The 15,691-nt window shown below is 41.2% G+C and overlaps 1 protein-coding gene across 5 annotated transcripts in view; it reads left to right on the top strand.

Moving 5' to 3' along the window:
* The first annotated feature begins 2,044 nt into the window (after window positions 1–2,044).
* MGAT5B (alpha-1,6-mannosylglycoprotein 6-beta-N-acetylglucosaminyltransferase B) overlaps window positions 2,045–15,691 on the top strand; it is a 135,561-nt gene continuing 121,914 nt past the window's right edge. For 4 of the 5 annotated variants that reach the window (XM_044004534.1, XM_044004537.1, XM_044004533.1 and 1 more), the window contains exons 1-2: window positions 2,045–2,857; window positions 7,763–7,875. In XM_044004534.1, coding sequence (XP_043860469.1) covers window positions 2,790–2,857; window positions 7,763–7,875 — 181 coding nt within the window. In that variant the 5' untranslated portion in view covers window positions 2,045–2,789. The remainder of the gene's footprint in view (window positions 2,858–7,762; window positions 7,876–15,691) is intronic. The other variant, XM_044004535.1, reaches the window with a different exon arrangement.

Genomic DNA, 15,691 nt, shown 5'->3' with positions numbered 1-15,691 from the left:
CAGAGACATCACCTTGCCAACAAAAATCTGTATAGTTGAAACTATGATTTTTCCAGTAGCAATGTTTGGCTGAGTAAAGGTTCATAAACTTTACCAAATTGCCAAAGAGGTTCATGACACCAAAAAGATTTAGAAGCCCTCCTCTAGAAAAGGCTTTACTCTCCAGAATATCCTTAAATACTGTCTTCAGAACTACTTTCCCCAATTCTTACTCACATTGGAAGGAAGAAAGGAAAAAAGCATTTATTAAGGGCCTACTATGTGTCAGGCACTTTACAAATGTTATCTAATTTAATTCTCATAACAACCTTAGGATTTGTAGATGCTGTTGTTATCCCCATTTTAGAAATTAGGGAAACTGAAGCAGGCAGAGGTTAAATGACTTGCCCAGGGTCACACAGCTAGTAAGTGTCTGAGACTGGATTAGAACTCAACATTCTATCTACTCGTCTGCCAACCTGTCTCCCAGGTCCCTAGAGAGTAATTATTACATCCTACTTCAGGACATAATGGGTGACCTGGCAGGCTTGGGGATTTTTTGTTTTGTTTTGTTTTGGGTTTTGTTTTGCTTTGGGTTTTTTGCAGGACGATGAGGATTAAGTGGCTTGTCCAGAGTCACACAGCTAGTAAGTGTCAAGTGTCTGAGGTCAGATTTGAACTCAGATTCTCCTGAATCCAGTGCCTTGCACCACCTAGCTGCCCCCTTGGGGGTTTTTTGAAAACTGTTCCTCATTAACTCCCAATGATGTTGCTCTCCATTTATTATCTTATAGCTTCAATTACTTTTAGGAAAAGGGTTTGTTTGGGGTTTTTTTTGGGGGGGGTTCTTTACTAATGTAGTATAGTAAACAGTTGTATATAAAACAGTTGGTACAAAAATGTACCCTCAAAGTATGGGGCACACTCTCCTACAAGTACACACAAGTCCATAGGAAAAGTGAGGTCAAAATTATAATTTAATTACGACGATTGTGAGGCATATTTGTAGGAAGCATGTGTGGCAAAGTGGTAGCTCTTGGTTACTGGAAGTTTTTTTCTTCCTTCACAGAGTTCTCCAGGTACACACTGATGGTAAATCCAATTCTTCTGACCTTTACCTTTCAAAGTTCGCAAGGTTGTTCTTTGGTCAAGGAAGAGTGGGAGGAGAGAGAACTCAATCCTCCTCCCAAGGACAACTGCTTCATCCACTAAAGTGGCCTCTTGTAATCTCTGATGAAATGCTTGATTCCAAACTGGCTTAAAATACATGGGTCCAGAGGTATATATAATTCTTTCAGCTAGTCCAAATATGTTTCCTGTGTGGCATCTGATTTCATCCAGTGATCAAAGTACTTCACCACTCTTGATGGATTAAGACTTTATCACACCTAGTTTACACTTTTGGTTGATTGATTTAAAAGAGGTGTCTTTTTTTTTGGTAAGGCAATTGGGGTTAAGTGACTTGCCCAGGGTCACACAGCTAGTAAGTGTTAAGTGTCTGAGGCCGGATTTGAACTCAGGTACTCCTGAATCCAGGGCCGGTGCTTTATCCACTGCACCACCTAGCTGCCCCTAGAGGTGTCTTTTTTACACTTTTGATTGATCCAGTAGCATGTCTAGACTTTCTGCGATTACATTAATTGGGGTGGGGGTGCGGAACACACCTCCATATATATTAATGTTATCAATCCAGTGTTCTACATAAGAAATAAAGTAGGTGCCTTGCAAAGTGAGTGATCATACATACTCAGGGAAGAGCAGCCTCAATCTGGGAATCTGTCTTCCCCTCTAATATTTTCGAGGCTGGTTGTTAGCAAATGTTTTCCTTGTATGGGAAACTAGGGAGACAAGACAGTGGCCTGGGTCAGGAAGATGGGGAACTCCACCAAGGCCACAAGCACTTAGTTTTAACGAGAAAGCTCACCTTACTAACTGCGTCCCTAATACGGAACAGAAAAGGGGGGCCGGGGGGGGGGGAGAGAGAGACACCTATTAACTTTCACCACTAGGTGGGGATAGCGCCCCAATGTAATGCTGTGGCTGCTAGGGTTGGGGAGGGGGGGTAAGGAGGGGGTGCAGCGGAGGCTTTGCAACCTCCACAGGAGGACACAATGCAGACTAGGCTTAGCGCAGCGCCTGGGCCAGATACCTGGGAGTGAGCAGAGCGGTAGTGTCAAGAGTACCTGGGACCAAACAGGCAACTTCTTTGGAGCAATGGGAGCATCCAGCCAGGCCCCAGAACTGAGAGGACAGAATGCGCATCGGGACGCCAGAGGAGCCAGCCTCTAGCCCGGGGCAGAGCGGGGAAGGAAGCCAGCAGGTGGACTGCCGTAGCTCACCGGGACTGGCATCGAGGTGTTGGGGTGACATCTGAGATGAGGGAGCCCGAGGCGGGAAGACTGATAGCACTTTAGCTTAGCCTCGGGGTCCTGTGTTGGAGTCCTTGGAGGGAGAAGCGTGGTCTGTAGGGAGCCTGGGTGTGCGCAGCGCTTGGTTAGCTACACCCCGCTCCGCCCCCTCCCCCTCCAGTTCTCACCCCACCCCCACCCCCCCGACCCCCTTGTTCGGATTGCCATCTTCCCCATTTGAGGACGGCTCCCCACTGGGGGAGTCTAGGGAAGAGCGGGGTCTGCAGAGCCTGGAACCCCACAGTGACCACGTGATCCTGGGAACTTGGATTTGGGGGCGGCAGGTAGGAGCGGGGTTCGTTTCCTCTTGCTCTTCGGCACCCTGGAACAGAGCCTGGGATAGGGTTCCCACTTCCCTTGTGTGTGTGTCTCTCTGGCTCTTTTTGGAAGCAAGTTCGAACAATGATCACAGTCAATTCCGATGGGAAAATAATGGTCAGAAGATGTCTGGTCACCTTGAGACCCTTTAGGTAAAGTTCTTTAAAGACCATCTCTTTGAGGGTTTTTTAAGGGGATGTGGGTTGGATGGGGGAAGGGGTGATTTCTGTCCAACTGACTATGGGTGGGGGGGTGTGATCCAATTAATCTCACTCCATAGAGGCCAATGGGTAAAGACTAAGGTAATTAGGCGGGTTTTAGGGTCCTGCGAGGGTGGGGAGGAGGTGGGAGGCAAAAGACAACAGTGGAGTTCTGTCCGAGCATGGAGACAATGTCGAAGGCTGTGTGTGTGTGTGTGTGTGTGTGTGTGTGTGTGTGTGTGTGTGTGTGTGTATACGTACTCGCGGAGGAAGGGAGCGAAAGCTCCATTGAGGTGGTAGCTGGATTTGGGGTTCTTGAGAATAAAAGTCTGCCGAGGTCGGCCTATTCTTTCCCCTCCATATGCTATACAGTCTGTCACGGACCCTTCAGTCCATAAAGTTATCTTGATTGTGTGCACACCGGGGGAGTCCGTGCTCCAGGCTGCGCCCTTCTCCTTTTGTGTGTCTCCCTCCCTTTTCCAACACCACATCTTTTCGTCTAATCAAATTCGCTTCTTCTAATTTCCAGGCTGTTTTGGGGTCTCTCGAATTGGGCTGAGGTAGGAGTGGGTTGAGAATGGAACATTGGGAACGGTAATCTTTTTCCAATGGGGAATTCTCCTGGTTTGGGCTTCAGAAATTGTGGGAGACCTACTACACACTTCCCACCTGACTCTGGATTATGGAAATGGCAAGGTGGACTGAGAATGCACAAGGCTAGTAGACTGGGTTAAGGTCCAGGAGACACCTGAGCTCTGGGCGAGGAGGCAGAGCTCTGGGGGTCAAAGGGAATGGAGCCTTAGCTCAAAGGAGTAGAGTAGGAGAATGCAGACACCACTTCTCTTTCCCTCAGCTTTGCTCTGGAGGTGTGGGGTTAGGTCCATTCACTCCTAGGTTATTCTCCTCTACCCTAGCATTTGCTTGCCCCTATTTGTTTCAGCGGATTAGTTCCTTTCGGGTAGGCCAGCGTAATTCCAAAGCAGGAAGGTTATAGGCTGTGCCGGGACCTCCTGGGAGTTCACAGAGCCAGGTTTGGGGGTGGGTGCAAAGACTGGATTGGAATTGAATCTTTATCCAAGAGCGCAGCTGCGAGAACGCGAGGGGACGGTGTGGGGGAGGGGGAAAGGGAAGGAAAACCAGTACGGAGAGTGGACTGGGGTAACATGAAGGGGCTTCGGGACAGGGCTATGGTTGGACACAGCAACAGGTTAAGGAACCCCAACCAATAGGTTAGGGTGCGTGGGAACCCGAGGTGGGCAAAAGACAGGTGCAGAGAGAAGTTATAGCCCAACCTAGCTTTGAGGATTACGTGATGGGTTTGGCTGCAAGCCGAGCCCTTTCACTCTCATCCCACCTATATCCAATAGGCTCAGGAGACCCTTTACTGAGCTATATTTGGAGGATAATGCCCCATGCCCCTCTCCCTCTTCACTCAACTGGACCTCCCTCCATCTTGGCAAGGCAGAACTCCAGACGGCTGAATTCAATGGCCTCACACCAGCCGTTCGGTGAGCTCCACAGGCAGCACTGGGACAAGAAAGCAGGTTCCTGAAAAGGGGTCTCCAGGAGTGTAGAGGAGTGTCTCAGGTTCTGTTACTCCAAAGAGAGGATATAAGATAAAAGGGAATAGGGGGTGAGAGGGAATGTCTCTGACGCTAGACTCATAAGATCATAGAATTTAGAGCTGGAGGGGATCTTAAGGCTCACTCCATTCCATTCTTTAATTTTACGGAAGAGGAAACTGAGGCTCAAAGAGAGAAAGTGGCATCCAACTAACATTATGCAGCAAATTAGCAGCGCATGAAACAGAATCCTGAGCTTTTGGGCCTTGGGAAATCCTTCTGTTCCCTACCTTCCAGGAACCTTTGGAGGTCATTAAGTCCCCTGCCTCTTTTCCATTGTCTTAAGAATTGGAGGCCTTTTCTCTTTTCTGCTATAAGCTACAGATGAAGCCAACGTCCCAGATCGCTGAAAAGGGATGCATTGGATGAAGTTAGAAGCCTGAAACAGCAGGCCTTCAGGACCATGGAGAGCTTCCAGGATCTTTCCAGCTGCTGAAAATGTAGCCTCAAACTTGAGCAACAAATGAATAGATGTATTTAGGTAGATAAGCAGGCAATAAGTCAGGTTGGTAGGTAGGTAGGTAGAGAGAGAGAGAGAGAGAGAGAGAGAGAGAGAGAGAGAGAGAGAGAGAGAGAGAGAGAGAGAGAGAGAGAGAGTTCCTTGAGAGCTCCTCTCCTCTTTTTTCTACTCCTACTCCTTATCTCACATCTTTCCAATGTCACATCCCACTATTTCCCCCTTAACTCCATGATAGTAATATGGTCCTTCTCCTTGTTGAAGCAGCCCCAACTACATGCATTCGATCCTATCCCCTACCTACTCCAGCAGATTTTCTACACCATTGTCCCCACTCTCTCTTTAATGTTAAATCTGGCCTTTTCTATTGGCATCTACCTCACCCTTAAAATTCTCATTATATCCTGTTATTCCTGACAGATATTAGGCCTGCCCTTCTCAGTTAAACTTCTTTAAAATGATGTCTATAAACTTGGACTATTTCAAAAACCTCCTAATTGGTCTCTCTCTCTCTCTTTTTAAATTTTTTTTTTTTTTGCGGGGCAACGAGGGTTAAGTGACTTGCCCAGGGTCACAGCTAGTAAGTGTCAAGTGTCTAGGGCAGGATTTGAACTCAGTTCCTCCCAAATCCATGGCCAGTGCTAGTTAGCTGTCCCCAATTGTTCTCTTTCTAATCCATCCTCCCCTCAAGTTGCCAATATGATTTTCCTAAAGTGTATGTCTGACCATGTTATTCCACTACTCAATAAACTCCTGTGATTACTTATTACACCTAAGATAAATTATGAAGTATTTCATTTGGCATTTAAAGTTCTTTATAACCTGGCCTCTTCTGACTTTTCCAGTCTTTTTACATTATACTTCTCTCTATGAACTCAACAATCCAGCCATTTTGGCCTACTTGCCCATTCCTTAAACATGACACTTCATATCCAGTCACTGCTTTCCATGCCTGAAATATTCTTCCTCCCAACCTCAAACTCTTAGAAGCTCTGGTTTCCTTTAAGACTTAAATCAAGCACCACCTTCTAGAGGAGGCAGGAGATGGGGAGATAATAAATTCTTTTAAGTGTGTGTGTGTGTGTGTGTGTGTGTGTGTGAGTTGGGGAAGAGGAATAAAGGATATGAGAGGTAAGTAAATGGTATGCCCTTATGTAATCCTATTGAAAGTTCTAGTTTCAAGAAATAGCCCAACCTGTTGAAGATATTATTTCAGCCTTTAAAAAATATGACAGAGACAACGGGGTCCAACTCTAGCTAGAGATTAAATAGATCATTCATTGCTCCCCACCCTTTCATGTGCTTGTGTATATAGCTCTAGATAGCTATAATTAGTTGCATACTTGTTTTCACACTTCCATGCACACCTGCTTACATTTCTCCAAAGATATGTGTGTATTTGTGTTCTACCTTTCCTGAAAGTATAAGTTTCCCAAGGACAAGAATAATTTCTCCTTCCATCTTTCCCCAACCTCTTCCCCATCATCCTTCCTGGCAGTGTACATAGGAAGATTTCCTTAATAAGGTTAAATTAATGTCCCTAATTAATTTTTACAGGTGGTACTTTAGTTTTAATGTATAAGGTGAATATACATTGCTTTAGGAAAAAGTCTGGGTTGAGGGTCACCAATGTCCACTTGAACAAGAATTATATTTGTATTTCTTCCTCCAAGATTACTGGCCATTGTCTGGGGAGGCACTTTTAACTAATTATAATAATATCTTGTATTCCTGTGCTTTCTTGCAAAAATTCTTTGAGGTAGGTCTGCAAGCACTATTATCCCCATTTTATTGATAAGGAAACTAAGGCTAATAGGGATAAAATGACTTTCTCTTGGTTGCATAACTACCAAGTGTCGGAGTCAGGATTTGGGAATGAAAATATAGGCCTGCTAACAACAAACTCAGATTTCTTTTCAATATAGAAGTTTTCGTAAATCTAACATTATTTGTTGAGGCAGAGACCCTGTTGGCCTTTAGACTCTGAGGCCACTAGTGATATCATATAGGAAGATATTTCATTTCAGACATGAACTTTCAAGTGATCTAAATCAGGAAACTGATTCTAATACTGGAACTTTGCAGAGGTACCAGCATGGCAGCTTACTAAAAATCCTTAAATGTACCAGTTTGCCTGCCTACTTGGCAGAGTTAAAGACTCCTTCCCACCCCCTCCCTTTAAAAGCAAGATATCACTAAAACTGCAATGACCACAACAGAGCTTCTTTTAGTTTTCCCAACTCACACGCTTTGTTATTGTTCAGTCATTTTTTAGTCATGTGCAACTCTTCATGACCAAAACGGATGAGGAAAGCTAAGGGTGTTCTCTGTGGGTGGGTTCAGTGCACATCATTCATGGTACAGATCCCTAAGGTGGAGTGGTCTATCCTGGAGGGAAAGTGGACCCTGGGAGAGGGAGTTGGAAGCCTAGAGAAGCCTGGAAAGAAGAGGAGTGTGTTGGCACTGGCATAAAGCCTTGACGTGGCTTGATAGTCCTGACTCTTAGAGATCATCAAATACAATAATGTATGGAAAGCACTTTATAAAACTTAGAGCAATATCAGTGTATGGTATGAGGGGATTAAAAGCTAGAACTAGAACCCAGGTCTCATCCTCTGGTGATCCTTCTGAAATGCCACAGCTACCTTTATCTCTCTTGTAAATATGTGGAGCCCAGGTCCCTACTGTGTTCACATCTACTGTGGATCCCAGGGGAGAGCTTCATGGCTGATTGGCCCCTTTGCATTGCCCTGTCCCCTCAACTTCATTCCCTTGCAGGCTGTTTGTTCTGGGAATCGGTTTCTTCACACTCTGCTTCCTGATGACATCCCTGGGAGGCCAGTTCTCCGCCCGACGCTTGGGGGATTCACCTTTTACTGTGCACACTGAAGGTACCTTGGGCAAGGAGCCTTTGGTTGGGGGAGGTGGGGGAGGATATGGGTGTATGTGCTTGTTGGGGACTGGATGGGAGTGTTCCTGAAAGTACAGGCCCAGGAGTTCCCTTGCTTTCCCTCAGAGAGGGGCTATCCATAGACCTGCATGTAGTATGTGGGGTATCCTGGCCCATGAATGGGAGCTTCTGGGAATAGGGGCTGGTGGTTGAAGCTGCATGAGCAATGTGTGGGGGTCAGACTTGCATGCTGCTTCTGCTTGAAGGATGAAATCCTCTAAACATTTTTTGCCCTGTATTCCCATGCTAAGGGCTTTAGCAGGTATGCAAAGAGTAAAGATTTCTTCTTTGCAAAATGAAACACAATGCTTTGTACACAGTAGACATTTAATAAATGTTTGTTCAATTACATTGAATTGAAAAGCATTTGCTGCATTGGCCTACAGTGTATCTCTGTAACCCTATAAACCCCTGTGATGTTTGTTCACCTCAGGATGGGGCTTTGGCTTTTTTAGAGGGTAGAGAGCAGGTTTGTCCAGGGATTAGTTTTTTTGACTCTTACCTCCCTGACAAATCTGCCCTCCTTCTTTTGTGGTCTAGCTTCTAAGGTGATCTGAATGATAACTTGGGGAATGTTCATCTTGACAAGACCCCATCTTATAAGACTCATAACAGTATGAAATGTCAAAGCTAGATGGGTCCTCAGAGGTGTTAGAGTCCAACTCTTTCATTTTACAAGGGAGAAATGGAGACTTAACCAGGGGAAGTCAGTCAACAAGTATTTATTAAGTTTCTACTATGTGCCGAGTACTAAGCTAAGTGTGGAAGTGACTTTTCCAAGGTCACAAAGCTGATTAATGTCAGAGTTGAAGTATCCTGACTCATAATTCTTTGCTTTTTTCTACTACACTATGATGCTGAATAGAGGGAGAGGAAATGATGGATTATACTGCACAAGACCACTCTCTGGCTCCTTCTAATTTTTTTTAGGGAGTTTTGTTTCTTGGGTTAGGTTTACCAACTTCTGTCCTAAACTATTAATTCTTCTTCTAATTCTCTCCTTCATAGTCCAAATTTCATTTATAATTTAATATTTTACCTTTTACTTCTTTTTTTTCCAAGTACTCTTTTTTTGTTTGTTTTGGTTTGGTTTGGTTTTTGTGGGGCAATGGGGGTTAAGTGACTTGCCCAGGGTCACACAGCCCAAGTACTCTTTGTAGTTTTTGCACCACCAAGCCATTTAAAAACAACGTGAGGTTCTACTTACAGTTGACTTATAGTCTACTTATAGTCTTTCCTTTTAGGCAATTCTTTATATATGCAAATAGAAGTTACAAATTCTTTACATTTCTTCATAGTGTTTGGTGTCTTTCTTTTGACCCATATCTCCTGACTCCATTCTTGATTTGGGACTTTGTGCCATTATAAGGCTCTACCTGCTCCCAAATTCTTGGATAGGGAGGCCAGGTCCTGTTTGTCCCTGACTTCACTTTCCTTGGTTCTTGTCACTGGCTTCCTTCCCACTTTCCTTAGTGTGTTCACATTCAGAGTGCTTGCAGGTTTCATGTGCCCATTCAGAGATTTTTGGTTGGCTGACCCTGATAAGGGTACTTCTGTCCCCTCCCTGAGGATTTCTTGATTAGGGCATTAAGTGGTTTCTTTCTCTTGGGGCTTCCCCAATGAACTAGGCAGTCTTCTCTTATTATCTAGAGTTTACACAGTCAGGCTCCTGTGTGGTCTTCTGTTTCTGTTTGGGACTTCCCAGTCAGAGCTGTGCTGATTCTTTCTCACCTAGTGTTTCCCCTTTGGGCCTTTGATCAAACTTCTCTGTGATTTCTGTTCTGCATGGTCTTCTTTTTTGTTTGATTGTGAGTTTTTCATTTTTTTAATTCTGAACTTAGCACACAGCAAAATAAAATGAGCATTTCTATAAACATTGTGGAAAAGGAAAGGATTTTGGATGAAACTGAATCTCTATGATCAGTCAGTACACATTTATTAATTTCTTACTATTTTTCAGGCAACATGCTAAGCAATAGGGATGCAAAGAAAGGCAAAAAACATCCCCCAACCTCAAGAAATTAACTTTTTAATGGGGGGGGGGCAATAGGCAAACTATTAAGTTATATATGAGGTAAAGTGAAGGTAATTTCAGAAAGAAGCCACTAACATTAATGGGGCTTCTTGCAGAAAGTGAGGTTTTAGTTGAGACTTCCTCCGGGAAGCTCAGATCAGAAGACGAAGAGGAAGAACATTCTAGTTTGGGGGAACAGTCAGTGGAAAGGCATGGAGTCAGGAGATGGAGTGTTATGTTCAAGGACCAGCAAGGAGGTCAGTGCCACAGGATCATGTACAAGGGTTTAAGAAAACTGAAAAGGTAGGAAGGAGATAGCTTATAAAGGGTTTTAAAAGCCAAACAGAGGACTTTATATTTGTTCCTGGAGGTAACTGAAGTTTATTTCATGAGGTGGCAGATAACATGGTCAGACCTGTACTTTAGCAAGATTACTTTGGTAGTTGATTGGAGGACAAACAGGAATGGGAAGAGAATTTATGAAGGAAAACCAACTAGAAGGAGTTGCATCGGGGTGATAGCAGTATCCAAGTTAAGAAAGGGGATGTAGACGCTGTAAAAGTAGCATCAACAAGATTTAACAACCAACTAGATATGGGTGAGAGAGACATTGGGAATGATACCTAGATTATGAGCCTACATGACTGGAAGGATAGTGATTCCCTTTATAGTAATAAAGAAATTAGGAAGAAGGGAGGTTTTGGGGGAAAAGACAATGAGTTCAGTTTTAAACATGTTAAGTTTCACACGTTTATAAGACATACAGCTGGAAATGTCCAATAGGCCATTAGAGATGTGAGAGTGGAGTTCAGGAAATAAGTTAGGGCTGGAAAAATAGATCTGAGATTCATCAGTATAGACACGATAATTGAATCCATTGGGGGGGGCTAATGAAAATATCAAATGAGTTAGAATGGAGGGAGAAAAGAAGACCCAAGAGAGAGCCTTGGAGATCACCTAAGATTAATGGGCAAGGCCTGGAAGAAGAGCCAACAAAGGAGACTGAGAAGGAGTTTTAGATAGGTTGGAAGAGAACTAAGAGAAAGAAGAGATTATAAAGAAGAGGGGGATCAGGGGGACAGCTAGGTGGCACAGTGGATAAAGCACCAGTCCTGGATTCAGGAGGACCTAAGTTCAAATCTGGCTTCAGACACTTGACATTTACTAGCTGTGTGACCCTGGGCAAGTCACTTAACCCTCATTGACCTGCCAAAATAAAAAGGAAGAAGAAGAGGGGGATCAGGGGAAAGGTAGGTGGTGCAAAACAGAGGAGAAATATAGGACAATAACTTGCCATGATGTATAGACCAAGGGAGGGTGTTTTTTTGAAGATGGATGAGGCATAGACATATTTGTAGGCATCAGGGAAGCAGCTAGTATATAGGGAGAGATTAAATATAGGTGAGTAAGCTTATGTAGAGCTTTTATTCTCTTCAAGAATATAATAATTCGTTATACCATTTATTGTTGTTTGGTTGTTTAGTCATGTCTGACTCTTCATGACCCTATGGATTATACTGTCCACAGGGTTTTTTTTGGCAAAGATCCTGGAGTGATTTGTCATTTCCTTCTCCAGAGGATTAAAGCAATCCTTGCTTTAATTAAGGCAAACAGAGGTTAACTGATTTGTCCAGGGTCACACAGCTAGTGTCTGAGCCCAGATTTGAACTCAGGAAGATGAGTGTTCCTGACTCCAGGCCCGGCACTCTATCCACTGCACCATCTAGCTGCTCACTAAACTATATTATTATGTGAATACATTTTATTCATGTATTTTATTTATGTACATATGTACATATACATATATATATATTAATTTCAACATGTAATTTTCAAAGCTGTCCAGCTTTCTGCATTTCCTTTGGTTCTCTTCTCTTTTTTTGTGGGAAAGGACCCTATGTGTATCTCCCTCTTTTTCTTCTACTCACCAATTTTTTTTAAGGAGGAATAAATCCTCATAACAAAAATGCATAGCCAAGCAAAAAAAAAAAATCCTACATTCAGCATGTCCAAAAATGTCTGTCTCATTCTTCATCTTCAGTCTTCACCTCTCTGTCATGAGGTGAGTAGCATCTTTTATCATCAGTCCTCTAGAATCATGGATAGTCATTGCTCTGGGTGAAAACCACAGTTAAGTGATTTCTGTGGCATGGTTCCAAATTGCTTTCCAGAATGGCCATACTGATACAGAGCTTCACCAATAGTGCATTAATATGCTTATTTTCCTACAACCCTTCAAAAAAATTTATTCATATGTGCCAATGACTGGTGTGAGATAGAATCTCAAAGTTACTTTAATTTGCATTTCTTTAAATACTAGTCATTTGAAGGATGTTTTCATATGCTTTTTAATATATTGGAGTTCTTCCTTTGAGAACTATCTATTCATATTCTTTGACAATTAATTTATCTATTGAGGAGTCTTTCTTTTCCTTATAAATTTAACTCAGTTCCTTCCTTATATATCTTGACAATGTGACTTTTATTGGAGAAATGATCAGCAAAAATTTTTCCCTATTAACTGTTTCCCATCTATTTTTAATTGCATCAGTTTGGTTTGTGCAAAACCTTTTTCATTTTGTGTATTCAAAATTGTTCATTTTATCCCCTATGACTGATCCTCTCTATCTCTTGCTTGGTCATAAACACTTTTCCTATTTCTATTTCCAAGAGGTAATTTCTTCTTTGCTCCTCTAATTTATAGTATGAACTTTTGTATCTGTAATGTATCCCATTTGGAATTTATCTTGGTGTACAGTATGAGATTGTTTATCATCTGTCAGACTGCTTTCCAGTTTTCCCAGAAATTTTTCTCAAATAGCGAGTCTTTAACTCAGTAGCTGGGATCTTTGGATTTATCATATGTTATGCTGTATTCATTTGTTTCTGTGAATTGTACAAATAATATGTTCTGCCTGTCAACTTTAAAAATTTTTAAACAATACCAAATAGTTTTGGTGAATACTGCTTTGAAGTATGGTTTAAAATATAGTATTGCTAGGCCCCCTTGCTTCTTAATTTTTTCATTTTCTCTTTTGTTCCTCCATATGAATTTTGTTATTATTTTTTCTAGCTCTATGAAGTAATCCTTTTAAAGTTTGGTTTGTATGGCACTGAATAAGTAAATTGATTTGGATAGTATTATCATTTTCATTGTATTGGCTCAACCCAGTTACTTAGATTTGTCTTTATTTCTGTAAAAAGTGTTATAGTTTCTATATGTGTCTTGGTAGGTAGACTCCAAAATATTTTATATATTCTCTAATTATTTTGAATGGAATTTATTTTCCTTCTTGCTGAATTTTTTGTTGGAAAAATGTAGAAATTCTGTTGATTTATGCAGGCTTATTTTGTATCATACAGCTTTGCTGAAATTATTGCTTCAATTATTTTTTTAAATTAAATATCTAGGGTCCTCTAAGTAAATCATCATATCACCTGCTAAGAGCAATAATTTTGGTTTCTTCTTTCTGCTTATCTCCTCAATTTCTTTTTTCTTGTCTTATGATATAACTAGCATTTCTAGAATTTTATCAAATAGTGGTGAAAGCGAACATCCTTTTTGTTCAGTTATTCAGTCATGTCCGACTCTTCTTGACTTCATGGACCATAGCATGTTCTATGACCCTTCTATCCGCTGCTATCTCTTGAAGTCTGTCCAAGCTCATGTTTGTTGTTTTCATGACATTATCTGTCCATCTCATCTTCTGCCATCCTCTTTTCTTTTCTTTCTGCCTTCAATCTTTCCCAACATGAGGGTCTTTTCCAATGAGTACTGTCTTCTCATTATGTGGCCAAAGTATTTAAGCCTCAATTTCTGTATTTGACCTTCCAGTGAATAGTCTGAATTAATTTCTTTAAGTATTGGCTGCCTTGATCTCCTTGCTGTCCAAAGGGTTCTTAAAAGTCTGTCCCAGGACCACAGTTTGAATTTGTTGATTTTGCAGTACTTAGCTTGCCTTGTAGTACAACTCTCATAACCACACATTGCTACTGGGAAATCCATAGCTTTGACTATATGGATTTTTGTCAGCAAGGTGATGTCTCTGCTTTTTAGTATCTTTGCTTTACCCTTTGTCTTATTGGAAGACCTATTGTGATTTAACATTATAAATAATCCTAGATCTAGGTTTTAGATAGATATTATTATATTAAAGAAAGGTCCATTTGTTCATATACTTTTTAGCATTTTTAATAGAAATCAGTATTATAGTTTAAAAAAAGCTATGATCCCATGATTATTGTTTTATTTTTAAAACTAAAGTTATTAATATGATCTATTATATTTATAGTTTTCCTAATATTAAACCAACCTTACATTTCTGTTATGAATCCATCCTGTCATAGTGCATCAACTTTTTAATAAATTGCTATAGTCTTTTTGCTAATATTTTATTTTAAAATGTTCTGTCACTATTCATAAGGGAATTTGGTCTATAGTTTCCTTTCTCTGGCTTTCTCCCCCCACCCCATTTCCTTCCTTTGGAGCACTTATAGTATGCAATATCACTAAATCATCATAGCATACTTGTTCATTGCTACATGAGATTATCCAATCTGAAATTTACTTAAGGTTGAAGCTTCCAGTTTTTGTTAAAGATATACATTATTAGTTCTTTAAAGCTGAAATTCTATAGAACAAGTTAATTTAAATCAAGGGGGTGATCTGTAATATTGTCTCATATACACATCCTCTATCCCTAAAATGCCAAAGACATTTTAAAGAAAATTATCATTGTGGTCATTCCAATGTCTGAATGCCAATAGTCTTTTCAGATTGACCTCCAACCTGGACAGAGATCAGAATCTATATTGCTTAGTGGTGAATTCTTCTGCATGTCAATGACAATCAGAAGTTGGGACTGTATTCTACTTCTTAACTACCTGTCACATTGTTGGCTAAGGATTAAAAAGTCATGTTCCTGGGGATCATCTCTAGAGAGGCCATGTGGTATACATTATTATGTATAATAACATATAAAAGAGTACTAGTTTGTTAGGAGTCAGAAGACCTGAGTTCTAATTTCATCTATGCCACTTATTAGACATGTAGAAAGGGATAGGACCTGGACCTGTGATTTCATTGGAATAGAAAATTCTCTGGGTGAGGAAAAATCTCTACCAATGTAAGTTGGTGCCTTCTCTAGAATTTACAATCACAGAGTTGCTCAAAGTACTGAGAAATTAAGTGACTTCACTTAACACAGGGTCACAAAGCCAGGATGCTTGAGGAGTGGGACTTAAACCCACATCTTCCTGGTTCCTGGTCTGTCTTCTTTTCTGGACTTCTAATCTGTCGCTGTCACCACCCTGCTGCTCTATATACAACATCTGATTAATATGAATTTTGGTAAATCACCTAATTTCTCCAACCCTCAGTTTCTTCCTTTGTAAAATGGGGTTAATGACTACCATTACAGCAGAGGTGTCAAACTGGGGCCCATTGTCCCCAGTGTATGTACCCCACCACATTAAAATGTAATTAAGATTTTTGGAATTTTTTCCTTTTGCTCTGATTCTTCTTTCACAGTATGACTAATGCAGAAATATGTTTAATGTGATTGTACATATATAACCTGTATTGGATTGTTTGCTGTCTTGGGGAGGGGAGAAGGAGGGGAGGGAGGGAGAAAAATTTGAAACTAGAAAACAAATGTTGAAAACTATCCCTACATGCAACTGGAAAACAATAAAATACTTTTATGAAAAAAATGTAATTGGGAAATATCTAATAAAATAAATA

Source organism: Dromiciops gliroides, chromosome 4, assembly GCF_019393635.1.
Source record: "Dromiciops gliroides isolate mDroGli1 chromosome 4, mDroGli1.pri, whole genome shotgun sequence".
NCBI classification, from domain to species: Eukaryota; Metazoa; Chordata; class Mammalia; order Microbiotheria; family Microbiotheriidae; genus Dromiciops; species Dromiciops gliroides.
Note: the sequence above shows the minus strand (reverse complement) of the source record. Positions and strands in the feature narration are given on the sequence as shown.